Raw genomic sequence first — 16,292 nt, 5'->3', positions numbered from 1 at the left:
AATTTTAATTCAAAATTGCCAAAATTATAAATTTCCTAATTTATCTATTGATTTGTGGTTAATATTGGTTCTCACAGTTACCACAAACTAATTAGTTCTCATTTGATTAGGCCCCTATATATATATATATATATAGAGAGAGAGAGAGAGAGAGAGAGAGAGAGAGAGAGAGAGAGAGGAGCGATCAAATGAAAACCACTCCAATTTGTAAAAACCGTAAAAACTACTATCATCCGTTTTAATCTTATCAAATTTTTTTCATGAAATTGTTTAATCTTGTGAAATTGTTTCATATAATAATTTTTTTAATGAAGTTGTTTCATATACTACTTAATGAAATTTTAATGAAACTGTTTCATGTATTTCTCTAAAATTAAAATAATGAAGATGATAATATCCATGATTAATATTCTCCAAAATAAAAATGATTAATCAACTTCTCATAATTACAAAAAAATGAACAAAATAAAAAATTATGATTGATAGAATGAGGTTTTTACGGTTTTTACAAATTGAGTGGTTTTCATTTGATCGCTCCCCTATATATATATATATATGGAGTAATTTAATTCATTGCAATAACTAATAAAAAAATAAAAGATATATATCCAACAAAAAGTTATTAATTTTTTACTTTTATTTTTTGAGAAAATTACATAAAAACCTAAAACCTAATAATTTTTTATTTTATTTTGAATGATTAAATCTAGGGTGTTTGTGATCCGGCTTTGTTAGTTTAACCCCACATTCGCAAATCAAACCGTGATTGTGGTTTAGAAACTTTTTCGAACCGAGCGTTTGCCAATAAGTGGTCAGATCGATCAAACTGGACCACAAAAAGACGGTCTGGTCTGACCGGTGTAGGCGGTTTGGACCTCATATGTAATTTAATTTATTTCTAAAATGAAATTTCTACAATATCACATTATTAAAAAAAATCTTATATCGAATTATAAATTTTATTATCTCAAAATATGTAAAATAAAGCATTGAAGAAGTTGAAAAAATTAAATAAATCCACTAACAATAGTTGGAATTTTGAGTAAACATTAAGGGAAATACAAACAATTGAGAAGTTAAAATAAAAACTCCTGTGTTGAATGATTTTCTTTAATTGGGATATAGAAGTAATTTTACAACATGAAAACTAAATATAATTAATACATATGTATTTTGGTGGTCGGTTTGGTCCAAATCGCTCAATAAAATGTTCAAACGGCAAACCAGACCAGAACAGACCGAGCATTTGGCTATTTTTCAGACCATACCGGACCACCACACTATTCAAACTGTCAAAAACGACCCGGTTTCACTTGGTTTGACCGGTTTATGCAGTCCAATGATTTTTTGAACACCCCCAATTAAATGCTTAAACTTTTTTTCTTGAATAAACAATTGAAAATATTCATTTTTGAATGATTAAATCCCTAGATTTTGTTAATAACCACTGAAATTTTTCATTTTAAATGATTAAGTCCTTAAACTTTTCATTTGAATAAATAAATCAACGGACATTTAGAAATTTGTTATCTACATTTTCTTTTAATCCAAAAGCTACCTTTAACAATATATGAATGTTTTAGAATTAAAAAAAAATCCTTAAATAAGTTTCATAATTTATAAACTCTACGTCATTCAAACCCCTTGCACCTAAGACCATTGTTCCCCTCACCACTCCATCGTGGTCCACTCTCTATTACCGCCCATCATTGTCTTGTCCCTACCATCGATCTCCTTTTTTTTTATATTTTTTTCGACTCTATTTTTTTAATTCATCTATACTTACTCCATTGGATTGTTGTAAAAAAGGCATAATCGGGAAGAAAAAAAAAATACAAAAATTACTGAAATTAAATATATTTTTCAAAAATTTGACTTTTCTTTCTTTATCTTGAAAAGTTGTTGAAGTTGATTTTAGTGCCTTTTTTTTTTTTAAATATATTATTCTTTTTAACCTAAAATAATTGTCCATAACCAAAAAAAAAAAAAAATTGTAACATGTAAATATTGCAATTTTTAGTTAACTATTTTAATAATACATTTGAAAACTAATTATCTATTTCTGAAAATGAACATAATTTTAAAAGAAATAAAAATATCAACACTTAGGGGCCGTTTACCAAATATACTTATCCGGTAAGCGTTTATCGGTGAAATTTAACATTATCATTTACTTACCGGGTAAGATTTTAGTCCACTAAAACGGTATTGTGTGCAACAATTTACCCGGTAAACACTTATCATGGTAAGAGTTGTCACCCTTGTTTACCGGGTAAGACTCTTGGTCATTGTCTCGTTCTTACCGGGTAAGATTCTTGATCATTACCATATTCATCCAGTAAAATAATGTGACTTAACATTCACTTATCCGAGTAAACATTTAGTAAACGGCCCCTTATTTTAGGATGGAAAAAATATATGTTTATTTTCCCTCCTAAAATAAATATCTACGATATTTTAAGAATTTATAATTATTATATTTTGATTAACAAAAGTACAATTTTACCTTTAATTATATTGAGTGAATTTTTTCCGATCTCATAATTAAAAATAAAATAATAAATAAACATTTAATTCGAAAATAAATTTAAATAATAATATAAACCCAGAAAAGTATTAATTATTTAAAAAACAATCGGTGGGTCCCACCCTCAAATTCACAAAACTTTATAATACACTATAAATAGTGATAAACACCCTTCAAGTGTTTCCCTAAATGAGGGATCAGATTCAAACACCAATCTAAACATCCCTCCATTTTTCTTGCAATCTTCCCATTTCCTCTCTTTTTCTTTTACTTTTTAAGTCATCATATTTCAAAACGAATCGGAAAAAATGCGTAACGGTTTGAGTTCGAGTCTTTCAGTTACAGAACGAGGGTACCTTCCGAGCGAGAAGTTCGATGACGATGGCAGAATTAAACGTACGGGTAAGTTCTTGTGCGTTTTCGTTTGATAAGTTCATATATTTGTGTTTTTGTGATTGTGTTCGTGATTGTTGTTTTGTTTTTCTTTCTTTCTTTTAAAAGGGACGTATATGAGTGCCACTGCGCATATAATTACAGCAGTGATAGGGTCGGGAGTGTTGTCGCTAGCATGGTGTTTTGCACAACTAGGATGGATTGCTGGGTCCATCACACTCGTCTTGTTTTCTGTAATCACGATGTTTAACTCGATTTTGCTGACGGATTGTTACCGTTCACCTGATCCGGTTACTGGCACCAGAAACTATACTTACATGGATGCTGTAAAATCCAATCTTGGTAAACCTCACGTCTTTATTTCTTTCTCAAAAGTTGTTGTGTCAGGTTATGACCGTTTCGAAAAGAAAGTCTCGTTCGATGTCAAGCTAAGGTCGTAAAAGATCATGTGAGAATTAGAATTAAAGTGAAAAACGAGGATTGATCTGGTGCATCTCTTCTTAATATGCATACAAAGATGGAGATCTCTTCTTATGCTTCTTGTTTTAATTTTTTAAAATACCAAAAATATCCTTGAATTAAATTTTAATTCAAAATTACAAAAATTATAAATTTCCTAATTTATCTATTGATTTGTGGTTAATATTGGTTCTCACAGTTACCACAAACTAATTAGTTCTCATCTGATTAAGCCCCTATATATATATATATATATATATATATATATATATATATATATATATATATATATATATATAAATAAAGTGAGTGCGGAAAACATTATTTAAATAAACGTTAGGAGGATATGTGTGTGGGCAGACACGTGCTAAGAACAAACACTCCACCAGCCTCCCATAAATGATTGTAGGTACAAATCGGTCAATAATAAGTTTTAATGGCGATTTCACTTTAATTTGGTATATGTTTGTATGAGAATATCTTGGACAGAATTTTTAAAATTTCTCGTAAAAAAATTAAAAATCAAAATCTTAAAAAAATTACATTTAACTTTATTTTGAAGATTACAATATTAAATGTAGAGAAAACTGCATTAAAATAAAACCAAATTTCACTTTATTCCTATTTTGGGGAATCAACTTTCAAAATTGTCATTTATGGAATTTTATCAAACTTTTTGTTTATTTAAGGGTCTGGTTGACCTGTTAATGTTGACATCATCTAGATATTTTGTCAACTAAGATATTCTACGTCATATTAATTTTTAATTTTAAAACTAATATTTCATGTCATATTAGTTTTTTATTTTAAAACTAATATTTCATGTCATATTTAAAATTATAAAATAATTATAGAAAAATAACTAATTTTTTTTAATTATTGTAATAAAATCTATTTTTCATTACAAATCTCGTATAAAAAAAATCAGATATCAAATTGAAGATATTTTCAAAATAAAAAATACAAATTACCAAAATAAAAATTGTTTTTTACTAATGCAATAAAAAAATTAATTTAATAGAAAAAATTAATTGATGCAATAAAAAATAAATATTAATAAAAATTAATTTTTTATTGCATTACTAAAAAACAAAATTTTTTTTTTTATAATTTGGATTTTTTTTTGAAAAAATCTTCAATTTGATATTTGAATTTTGTTAAATGAGATTTGGAATGAAAAATAGGTTTATTACAATAATTTAAAAAAACGAATTTTAGTTATTGTTCTATAATTATTTTGCAATTTTAAATATGACATGAAATATTGATTTTAAAATAAAAAATTAATATGACGTGTAATATCTTAGTTGACAAAAGATTTAGATGATGTCAGTATTAACAGAATCTTAAATAAACAAAAATTTTGATAGAGACCCCTAAACGACAATTTTGAAAGTTGGTTCTCCAAAATAGGAATCAGGTGAAAGTTGGTTACATTTTGATACAACTTTCCTTAAATGTATTAACATTTGGGTCAACTGAATATGACTTCTTTATTCGATAAATATCTTCGTGTTAAAATTATAATGTATACGGTTATCGAATACCGTTGGGACAAATCGACACATTTCGATTCCGATCAAGATTCTTCCGTTGCAATTTCACACAACTCGGATAATTTGGGATTACCTTTATGCAATCGGACTTTTATAGAAAAATCAAACGTTGTAATTTTCGTTATATGTGTTTGTGTTATGTAGGAACGCTTCAATACAAACTCTGCGGCGTAGCACAATACGGTGTCCTCACCGGAATAACCATAGGATACACCACCACCACCGCGATCAGCATGGCGTAAGTTCACCACGATATCGCTTTTTTCCGTTAAGTAACTTCATTTCTCTCGGGTTTGATCCATTTAAGTTCCGTTCATTAGTGCCATCAACAAATCCAATTGCTTCCATAAACATGGCCACCAAGCGGATTGTCGCGTGCACAACAACTCGTTCATGGTGATTTTCGCTGTCATTGAAATCATCCTAAGCCAAGTCCCTAACTTCCATAAACTGTCACCGATCTCAGTCATCGCTGCTATCATGTCCTTTTCCTATTCGTTAATCGGCATCGGTCTCTCGATCGCCAAAATCGCAGGTCGGTGAAAACCCGTCTTTAGTTGTTTGTTATCGTTTGATTTAATCGATCTTTTTATCGACTTGGGGATTTTTAGCACAGGTAATGGAATTGGTAAGACGAGCCTAACAGGAGTACCAGTTGGGAAGGATTTTTCAGGCATGGAGAAAATGTGGAAAACTTTTTCTGCTCTTGGAGATGTCGCTTTTGCGTATTCGTTCTGTTTCGTGCTCATCGAAATTCAGGCAAGTCGTTTGTGATTTTCAGTAAAAGATGACGTTTTCGTCTTGTGGATTTGGAGGGTTTCTAAGTGACTTTGGTCGACAAAATGCAGGATACGTTGAAATCAAGTCCACCCGAGAATAAGCAAATGAAGAAGGCTACAGCCACCGGAATCATGGCATCGACTGTGTTTTATATGTTGTGTGGTGTGTTAGGATATGCAGCGTTCGGAAATGATGCGCCCGGAAACTTCTTGACGGGGTTCGGGTTTTATGATCCATTTTGGCTTATCGATATCGCTAATATTTGCATCGTTATTCATCTTCTTGGTGCTTACCAGGTAAAGTCATGTGTACCATTATTTTCAAAAATTTCGAGAATTTGTTAGAAACTAATTTTCTCCGTTTTGAAAAATCTGTTAAGATGCTCTTATGGATTATGTAAAGAGGCTTTGGTGCAATAGTCCCTTCTATTAACTAACACAATGATTGTACGGCAATCATTTTACAGGTATTAGCACAACCATTGTTCGGGTTCGTTGAGAGCTCGGCACGAAAGAAATGGCCACAAAACAAGCTCGTAACGAAAGAGCTCTCACTGTGTGGAATCGATATCAATATGTTCAGACTTGTTTGGAGAACAACGTACGTGATAGTAACGACAATAATCGCAATGATCTTCCCATTCTTCAACGACTTTGTGGGTTTACTTGGCGCGGGTACGTTCTGGCCATTATCCGTTTATTTCCCGATCGAGATGTACATTTCACAGGCAAAGATCCCCAAATACTCGTTCAGATGGATTTGGATGCAAATACTGAGTTTGGCATGTTTGATCGTGTCCCTGGTTGCCGCAGTTGGATCAACTCGCGGTCTCATAACTTCGGTCCAATCTTTCAAGCCCTTTGAATCTGTATCTTAACTTAACCCAGGTTGGATCGGTTCAATGTTTAATCAGCAAGGTGGATTTAACATAAGTTACTAGAAGTAGGAATCTGTATTTACAAGTGTTGGAATGAAAGAAATCTCGTTATAAGGAGAGTTTCTTGGCATTTACAGAACTTTTGGACATTGTGGTAGAAACATAATGACGAAAAGTCTAGCTACTTGATCTTTTAAGACGTATATGGAGAGCTGTACCATCAGTTTAGCCTTGGTGCAGTTTCGGAGATCCGCTGGTCTTCCAGAAGTGCGTATGGATCAACATACTGGGGTAGGTATACTTGTCGTGTGCTAGCATCGTGAACGAATTTTGGTCCAAAATACTGCAAATGGGAAGAAATGTCACGACTAAATAGAAATTGAAAGTGAAATCTGAAGTAAAAGTTTAGCATACATAAGAGGGGCCATACTGTCCTGCGCACATACCACCACCTAGACCCCACCCCTGAGTGGGATATACAGCGTTCGTTCGGTTTGGTTTACAAAGAGGAGTGATGCTACTTGTCTTTCTTTCTTGTAGAAATGCCAAACAGATGCCAACATTGCAAGAATGGGAGAATTTGGACAAAAATGCCATGTATGATGGTTTTTACTTGCACAATTTTGTCCAAAACCCTTGCAAGCTATAGCATTTTCTAGCATTTGTGCAAGACTAGTGGCTAGTTTGAAACAAGAAGCCAACTACGATGGTAAAAAAGGTAGATCATTCATGTAAAAACGAATATACATATTCTTTAAAACAAGGTATACTTCTTGTTTAATCCAACTCGAAAGTTTCATCTAGCACTTCAGATGTAGTTCTATCAAACAAGCAACAAAGTTCCAGATGGACTATGGTACAAAACTATTTTCATCCTTTTGTTCGGATAAAAGTGAAATCTAATACATCATATGCATGCGCTGTTTTCTTTCTACAAAATTCGGGGTATGAGTTACTTAATAAACACCACTCACTGGAAATTAATGTTCAATCATAAGTTTCTCCATGGGATATCTAAGACAGTTGAACAATTCCAAACTAGGGAGTGAAGTGTAAATACTTCAAATAAAATGGATCATATGCCACTAGGAAATTAATTTCAAGAATGATACACTCTCAAATTAATCTTTTTACAGCATAAACAATTTCAAAAACTTAACATCTATGTTGCAAGGATACGGATACAGGGATAAGAGTGCATGATAAATGGGTTTTGTGATTTAGGGGCTTAATCATTTGAAAACTCTACAATTCGTCAGATCCATCCTAAGCCACTAATTTGAGATAATTAATGTTATAATTAATGAGAAAATCAATGCATTTTTTAAAGAAAAATTCAAATTTCATAAATATCTCTCTCTCCTCTCCTCTCTTCTCTCCTATAACATAAAAAAAAGGTTTATTGGCGGGGACCTCATGGCCCCGTGGTCCACATTTTGTGAGCCCTACTTGCCATACCTCATAAGCAAGCACCGGAAAAGACAACCTGTCCTCCCCTGGAATCGGACCTTTGCGGGCACGCCCAAGGCAAGGCATTTACGGAAGGAGGTACCGATCAATTAATTGAATAGGGTGGGATTCGAACACTAGACCTCCTAGGAAGCCAAGTGCCCTTGCCACCACTAGACCAACTAGTGATTGGTTCTCTCCTATAACATACACACACCCATGCATAATCAAATATGCAAATAAGGCCAATACATTGGGAACACAATGAAAACAACCTTAAGAGATTTCATACTAGGGTGTCCACAAGTAGCAGGTTTAGATTTAGGTTTGTCGTTTTAGTCGGTGTTCACAAATTATAATAGTATTTTACAGAAGTGTTCACAATGTGTTTACCTTGTGTGCACATTCAAATTTATGTGTGTGTGCGTGTGTGTATGTAACGGATAGAGGAAAGAGAATGGAGGAGAGAGAGTGAGTTTTTTAAACTAAATTAGATTTTATTTTTGAATTAATTTTTTGTGGTCTAAATTGGATGATCTCACGAATTATGAAGTTCTTAAAAGGCCCCCCATGTGATTTAAAGATTATAAAAGAATTAGGAAAAAACAGTGTGTTTAAGCATGCATGTGTGTAAGATAAAGATACACCGAAACTTGGTCTTATCATGCTTTTATTTTTATTTATTGTATTCATATTAGCCATAACTTCTGTTTGTGGTGACATAAATCCCTCTGAAAAGCCGACATGAGATAACAAATCCAGTGTTTCACAAAATAGGGATGTCTCCTATGTTACTATAATATGTGGAACTTGGGTTCTCCCAATAACTAAAAAGTGTAGCATTCCTGAATATATCAAAAGTTGGATCTACATTGGATCTCACCTGAATCGCCCCATCTATCTTAGATAAATTAACTAATTGTGTTGCCTCGCTGTTCTCTTTCACGGTCATAAAACTCAAATATATTATTGATATTGCCTTTTATCGTCTCTAATTTTGCAAGTTGTGAATTTTCATTCTCTATTTTTGGTAAAGATAGACCTAAATATCCCCTTGCGCATCTCCATTCTTGTATCCATGTGAATTCATGGTCAGTCATTTGCGTATAGAATCAGCGCTGCATGGGGTCCATAACCCTGCCATACCCCAAAGAACTACACACCAAAAGCACCCGATAGGGGGTAGAAGCACCCCACTTCCTAGCCTTTTAAAATGTATGCCAATTAAGAAATAAGAAAAATTACTGTTTACCTATGGATGCACACACGGATTTTAGAGTCACTTGTATCGAGTTATTTTCCTTGGTTTCATGAAAAATAGAACACCTTTCTTGAGATATCTAACAAAAATTGCAACATCTCTTTTTTAGAACGATTCCATGCCACCCACTATCACCATTAGTTGATGAAATTGATTTTGTTTTGGAAGATTCTTCTTTTCTTTCATGATACGACATATTAGGTATTTGACAAATGATACGACATATTACACTATTATGAATCAAATGTTATAATCTTCATGGACGAAAGGACAGCTTATACCTGAACCCAACTTATAAAAGTGTAAAACAAGAAAAAACAAATAAAAGAAGAGTCTGAATGACTCCCAAGAGAGGATAAATTAAATGCTACATCCTATTTCTCTCTTTTCTTTATTGATGATAAATCATTTAAACTATTCGGTTTAGAAAGCTTGAATTTGCTCCTTGATTGCAACCCCTCTTAAAAAACTAAAAGAAGAACCAAAACTTTTGATCAATGGAAGAACAATATCACCATTTTTGTTCAATAAGATACCAAAGTGATTAATTGACTCACCTTACGACAAAAGACTAAAAGACCCATACTAATACCATTTAATGTTCTACCAGATCCTCATCATCTACGTCTGTGACCACCATTACAGAAACATTAGGAAAAAGTTCAGAACCATATCAGCACATTATACTAGCACAATCAGGATTTCTTTCTTCAAACAGCTTTTAGGGTCACTAGTGACTATATTGCACTGACCATCAGATATCAGTCAACAAATTAAGAATAGAAGGAAGCACTTAGAATGATTGCAGAAGTATACAGATCAGGAAACTTACTACGTAAACAGCAGAGAAGGATGCCACAGTTACTAGGATCAGTGGCCAAAATGCTAAGAAGTAGGTGCCTCCAAGGGTTAGCAAGACTTTAGCACGTGGAATTAAACCCTGACATATATAACACAAGGACTAATTAGCATGTCCTTGATGATAATAAATAAGATACAGGACAGAAGGAAAATCATTGCCTTAGACAAAAAAACATGATTTGCATGAAAATTTTGCCTGGCTTATAAATAAGTTGCACAAATCGTTTGTTTCAACAGCTCAACTGCAAAAAGAAGGGTGCTTTCAATATTGGAGCTACAGTTTAAGCTGTGTTTCCTAATATATTTTCATTTATCTCACATATAAATGCATAAACATACATACACACATGCCAACATGCTTATCTTAGATAGTGAAGGAGAACATTAATCTTTGAAAAGGAACATGAACCGAAGCTTCAATGTTATTAAAAAAAAAGATATTCGTCTGTTTTACTAATTAGGTAAGAAAATTTAATGTAAACCAAAAAACGTGGATACACTTAAATTCAACAACTAGTGAAGAAACACATGAGCTATAACTAAAAAATTATGATGAGTTTTGCTAGTAATCAGAATACATAAATCCATGACAACTTAAACATTTGGGAGCAGGAGTTGGAAATAAAGGGCACAGAACAAGGATATCCAGAGTGTTATGTCACTCTGAAAAAATGAACTTCCAATGTATATCAAATTGCATTTTGACTAAAAGCATGCTGTCATTTTTTACCTAGGTCTAGACAGTCAGTTTCGATTTTAAACCAGTCAAAATTTTCATTTCATAAACTTTAGAAATTTTTCCACATTAATTTGAGTACTAACTCTTGTTTATTTCTCAAGTCGAAATTTATCACCAAATTGAAGTCATAATATGTTGATTTATAACCACTTCATGAGAGTGTGTCCGATAAACCATTCAAATATGAAAAAAAAAACATTACCATCGATAGCTATCTAGCAATACACACACACGTGCACACACACACACACACACACACATATATATATATATATATATATAGAATCACAGCTTGCAAGTAAGGGGAAAAAGTGGTAACTAAGGGGCAACGATATTGTAACTCCCACGTTGATTGCACATCAGTATTTCAACAATTTACTAGCATGTATAACAAGTAAACTCATATTTCACGTAAAAATAGTGTTTACAAACAAGTGTTAATTGGAATGTTTGGGTCATGCGAGGGGTCAGAAAAATTGTGTGACAAGACAAAAGATATAAATGATGGAAATGCAGAGAATTGATCCCCGCAACTATCATATAGGAAAGCGTGCTTTTTGACCATCTCAGATATAACCCAATTACTTAGGCTCAGCACTTTACAACATAAACTTTATTTCGTATTTCTTTTTCAAACCATACATATAATAGAAACTCGCTGAAATCCCAGTCATGACCGTTAAACTTACACCCTAGAGGGCATTAACCCTCCAAATTCCATTTGGATGGTCAAATTTGTCTGGCTGTTAGAGATTTTCTTTCACAAGAGATTCGAGGTGTTAGCCCATTAGAAAATGAAACATGTCAAGACACAAGTTAGTGGCCTGTTGGTTCCCTCTCATGTTGGCCTAGGTCGACACAAAGGAGAGGGGCATGAGAAACAGGGTCAGTGGGCATTATGAGACAAAGTGGTGGATGTTGTGGCCAATGGACAAAGCCAAGACCCTTCTATGATGTGTGACACTTGGGTATAACATGCGCGGAGCGTGCATGGCGCATGGTTTCTTTGACAGCTTTAATGTTGATGTGATGAGGCCAAAATTGGGACTCAAGCAAACCAAGCTTGTGTTAAGCAAACAGTAGCTGAAAAGCAGCAAGTATGTGTCAGGACTAGGGATAATTGTTAGGCAATATTAGGTGGCAAGATCTCATAAAAACTTACTCTTAGCAAGTGATGCATATAAGAGCAAGGAATGAGACAAATCAATGACAGGTTGAAAAGATTTGTTGATCAGTCCACTGCTTAAGAAATGACTTTGAAGTTAGATATTTCGAATAACAAACAGAAACAAGCCAGGAGTAGTTGGCTGCCAAACAAGCAGTTTTGGGCAGTTAACCCAGTCAAAAGGCTTACTTGTCCCTTTGGCACATGGGGTGTCATGTGTCTCAATTTTGTATGTGGTATTTGTGTCTTTGGGACTTGTTTTGCTCTATCCTGTGCTGTAAGATCAGCTCTTTAAAAGCATTCCTTTGTAAATTGTACAAGGTAATAAAAAGGTTGGGACATGTTCCTGCATGTGTTGGCTTGTTTGATTGTGTTGGTGGTGCATTTTCCCCGACGAAATTGTGTGCGTTCAAGGGTAGAGTTTCTAGTGATTGATTGGTAAAGAATCAAGCCATCATAGGCAGAAAGTTCACACATATTCGATCCATGTGACAAGAAGCCAGATCACTTCTGGTATGTAGAAGGAGGTATAACTATATGAGTCTCTCTATGTCAAGGCTAAAGAAAACCAGGAGACTGTGGAAATTAAAATCAGGAAGGGTCCATCTCTAATGTTAAAGAAGGTATAAGTCTCTCAAACTCAAGGCCACAGGCAATAGTTGGACTTGGCACACCTATATGCCCTTCATTGTATGTATGGTAACTATAGATGCCTTAGTGGTATATAACAGCAATGAGACTTTCAACCAAACAATAACCATTTCATAAAGAAGTCAAAGAAGGTAAGAATCTTTCAACCTCGAGGCCCTCACTGTTCAAAGCCATAGATCGCTCCCTTTGATTAGATAGGCTTTTCTCAAGATCTGTCGATACAGCATTTCTATTTGAAAACCCTCCATCTTCTTCCTTATATATCCTATTCTCGTCTTTTGAGGTGCTCCAACTTTCCTCTAATAATGAAGTGGGTGTCATACCCCGTCGCTTCAGTTCTTTCATGAACAAAGACTCGGTAGGTTCTTCACCTGTAGACAGTAGAAATATCAGACGACCATGTTGGATATTATAGACTACTCCCCATGGAAATGTAGATGAGCAGACAAAAATAGTAGTGTAATTCATTCAACAGAGCTGAATACAAAATTTGCAAATATTAATAAACAAATAAAACACAACCATTAGCAGTAGGATGAGAAAAGTCCATAACTGGCTCATGGAGTTCAACTGCCACCAGCTAACATCAGAAATAGCCAAAGGGCAGGTATTTGTGGGGACCCACTCCTCTATTCCACTCAGGTGGATATGGGTGTAAAAACGGGGATGAAACAGGCACGGGGTTAATTTTTTAAGTTGGATCAGGTTCATGGCAAATACAAGGTATAACTGAAACCTGCTTTCTCCTTGACCATTGTGTATGCAGATCATTTTAGTAAAATACTTTCTCTATACAATCACTTTTTATATGTTGTTCTGTTAATTCCTGATGATGTGGTTCTATCTCTATTTTGCTTTATTTGGTTTTAGCTAATATGTAATAGCATTTGGATTCAATAATTCAAACTCTTATTTACACGTTCAATCATGTTCCAAGAATTCATTAAAGCGAAAACGGTTGAAGCACACAGGTATGGGGTAGTAATTGGGGAATAAGCAGATGTTTGTTGATAGGAAAACATAGCCATACATATGATGCAGGGTGGGTATGGATGAATGTTCAAAGATCTACATGTTCTGAGTTGTGATACAATGTACTGTTCAGTCACCTAAAACCCTTAATAACTCCTGCTCTGGTGGAGATAAATTAACTAAGGAAAAAAGTACAGTTGGTAAATTAGCATGCAGAGTGTACCAGAGAGTACTTCAAATCATGTCACGCAGCCAAAGCAAAATCTTAATTACAAGCTTCTCGTTTATGTTGTCTAGTTGAATTATAAGCTTCTATTGTTTCTGCAGAGCAATGAAATATCCCAGAATACTAAATTACAGATTTGCATCCATCAATACCAGTATGCTTCATTGTCAGGTAAATCATGAGACTTGTAAAACCTGAAAATATTTGTTCTTATATAATCAACTTCTTGATTCGGAAAAAGATTTCGTAAGAACTAATGGAACTTCCAGTGTAACAGGGAGTCCAACACACGCCATATAGATTCAAATTAAACTAAACATGAACCTCTCTTGGCATACATAGAACACATCTTCGACTTCCAGGTCCTATGTTCAAAGTCAAACTACTAAAATTCATCATGTGACAGAAAATCCAAAAGAAACTATACCACGTTACATACTCCCACTACACTTCTTGATTCAAATCATGCGGATAATTAGCAAGAAATAAGCCCGACATCACCACCAAAAAGTAGAAAAGAGAGAGAGAGAGAATAAGAGAAGGAACATAAGGCGAAATATTTGGGGAGCAAACCTGTACCTTTGCTTTCATTATCATCAGCATCTTGAACCTTGCACGAAACCATAAACCTTGTATTAATCGGTACCTTTGATCTGAAGTTGATAATTCTTCTGCTATCATGACAAATCAAGCGTTCTTTCCTACGTGAAGACGATTGCGAAGCATAAAACGGATATAAACCGGATTTCAATATGTGAAGGGAAGCCATTCTATAGGGTTTGGAAGAATGGGGATTTGAGTATCTACGAATAGATTAGAGAAACTCCATAAGAGTTGGGGGAGAGATAGAGAGAGAATGAAGCAAGTGGCAGTGAAAGGAGGGGGATTTGTCGTAACAGGAATGTGGCGTACATTAAGTTATTTGGGTAGTTGATTGCTGTTGTACGCCGTGTGCGTTAAGATCTTTGTGGTTGGTATTTCGTGGCTGCAAGAAACACCCCGTTTCGGGTTGCTTCTATTTTATATTTATTCTCTAAATAATAAATAATATTCTTTTTGTCTTAGAATTATAATATCTTTTTTTTAATCTTTTTAAAAAATGGGAATAAATGTTTTTAAACCGTAGCCGATTGGCTTCGATTTTGACGGGCTGCTTGTCAATCCTCGAGCCATCTTAAAACAGGACGTGAGTCACTTACCAGGTTGTCGACATCAATGGAAGAACACTTGGCAAGTGTGAGGTTAGTGAACTCATGTTCAAGAGACGCGGCTCGTGATCCTTTGTTGCTTAGAAAAATATTCTTGACCTTATTCCAAGCCGTCTTTGCAGTGGTGGTGTTTTCCAGATTTTGTACCACGAGATCGTCTGACACAGTGCTATAAATCCACTGTAAAACGAGAGCATCGATTTCCTTCCATTCGTCATAGCAGGCATCATCTTTATCGGGTGAAGGGGTGTCGTCAATATGGTTCATAACCTTGTAGGCTGTTGTGTGCAACTTAAAAAACTTAACCCACGATGAGTAGGTTATTTTTGTTTCCATCCAAGGTTCTGATTTTATTGTTGATGTTGGTAACAAAATATGCTTGAAACTTCACAGCAAAACGCTATGAAGATAACTTTCACATTGTTTTTACTGTGAAGGTTCGGCTTTTTTTTTTACCATCACAGCGTAAAAAAGTGGTCTCATAAAAACATGTTTGTCTCACGTAAACCCAACTCATGATATAAGTATATGAAAACATCTCTGTTTTAAATTCAAAATCTTTAAGTAGATAGAATGTGTAAATTAATCGTTTTTGGCCGATTTCCACCCATATAATGTGTTATTTAAATGTTTTTATATTGGTTGAAAATTAATTTAAACCTTAGATATTAAATATTTTAATTAAAGGCCTCGAAATACAAATAATAATGTTAAAACTGAATTAGCGTCATTTGTAAATAAACGCTCTACTAAGCACAGAAACTCGAATTTCCCTTCCATAATTATTGATTTCAAAACATTTTTTTTTTCAAAATAAATAATTTAATTTGACAAGCATTGTAGGATAAATGTGTCATCGTCTAAATGATATGATGATAAAGATAAATTAGAATTAATCTCTCTTTATAGTTATCTACTTGTAACTCATCTCTCATCTCTATATAAAAGGCTTATCATTAATGAGAATAACAGATTCGTTCTCTTTATTCTATTGTTACTCTATTTCGTTTTTCCCGTTTAACATGTTATCAGCACATAAGCTCATAAATTGACATCCTTGTCATCGTTTGCCGTTGTTGGACAACGTCTACGCTACATTCCATCGTTGTGACAACTTGTTTGGCTCAAATGTCATGGCGTTTGTGTTGCATTTCAAGAAGTCCTTCGG

General features: G+C 34.0%; 2 protein-coding genes across 3 annotated transcripts; one reads left to right on the top strand and one right to left on the bottom strand.

Moving 5' to 3' along the window:
• The first annotated feature begins 2,714 nt into the window (after positions 1 to 2,714).
• Positions 2,715 to 6,711, top strand: LOC112503982 (amino acid permease 6-like). The gene is made up of 7 exons (XM_025107946.1): positions 2,715 to 2,929; positions 3,029 to 3,262; positions 5,080 to 5,173; positions 5,256 to 5,470; positions 5,552 to 5,694; positions 5,784 to 6,011; positions 6,182 to 6,711. The coding sequence occupies exons 1-7, from the start codon at positions 2,836 to 2,838 to the stop codon at positions 6,590 to 6,592; spliced, it is 1,419 nt and encodes a 472-aa protein (XP_024963714.1). The 5' UTR covers positions 2,715 to 2,835; the 3' UTR covers positions 6,593 to 6,711.
• Positions 6,618 to 14,885, bottom strand: LOC112503983. 2 transcript variants are annotated; one of them, XM_025107947.1, is made up of 4 exons: positions 14,490 to 14,824; positions 12,866 to 13,089; positions 10,135 to 10,242; positions 6,618 to 6,935 (listed from the first exon to the last, which is right to left on the bottom strand). In XM_025107947.1, exons 1-4 carry the CDS (start codon positions 14,683 to 14,685, stop codon positions 6,813 to 6,815), a joined length of 651 nt encoding a protein of 216 aa, XP_024963715.1. In that variant the 5' UTR covers positions 14,686 to 14,824; the 3' UTR covers positions 6,618 to 6,812. The 2 variants fall into 2 exon arrangements, with proteins under 2 accessions (XP_024963715.1, XP_024963716.1); XM_025107948.1 differs by having other exon boundaries at positions 6,625 to 6,935; positions 14,496 to 14,885.
• Between the last annotated feature and the right edge of the window lie 1,407 nt (positions 14,886 to 16,292).

The sequence above is a fragment of the Cynara cardunculus genome, unplaced genomic scaffold (assembly GCF_001531365.2).
Source record: "Cynara cardunculus var. scolymus isolate 2C unplaced genomic scaffold, CcrdV1 Un_Scaffold_4263, whole genome shotgun sequence".
Lineage (NCBI taxonomy): Eukaryota > Viridiplantae > Streptophyta > Magnoliopsida > Asterales > Asteraceae > Cynara > Cynara cardunculus.
Note: the sequence above shows the minus strand (reverse complement) of the source record. Positions and strands in the feature narration are given on the sequence as shown.

What these genes read in the sequence shown, in the direction of transcription:
- LOC112503982 (XM_025107946.1), top strand. Translation starts at nt 2,836, where the DNA reads ATGCGTAACGGTTTGAGTTCGAGTCTTTCAGTTACAGAACGAGGGTAC. An exon ending in CTCGATCGCCAAAATCGCAG is followed by an intron (nt 5,471 to 5,551) that starts GTCGGTGAAAAC and finishes TTTTTAGCACAG; the next exon opens with GTAATGGAATTGGTAAGACG. An exon ending in TCGTGCTCATCGAAATTCAG is followed by an intron (nt 5,695 to 5,783) that starts GCAAGTCGTTTG and finishes GACAAAATGCAG; the next exon opens with GATACGTTGAAATCAAGTCC.
- LOC112503983 (XM_025107947.1), bottom strand. Translation starts at nt 14,685, where the DNA reads ATGGCTTCCCTTCACATATTGAAATCCGGTTTATATCCGTTTTATGCT. An exon ending in TGAACAGTGAGGGCCTCGAG is followed by an intron (nt 10,243 to 12,865) that starts GTTGAAAGATTC and finishes TATATATGTCAG; the next exon opens with GGTTTAATTCCACGTGCTAA. An exon ending in CCTTCTCTGCTGTTTACGTA is followed by an intron (nt 6,936 to 10,134) that starts GTAAGTTTCCTG and finishes TCCCATTTGCAG; the next exon opens with TATTTTGGACCAAAATTCGT.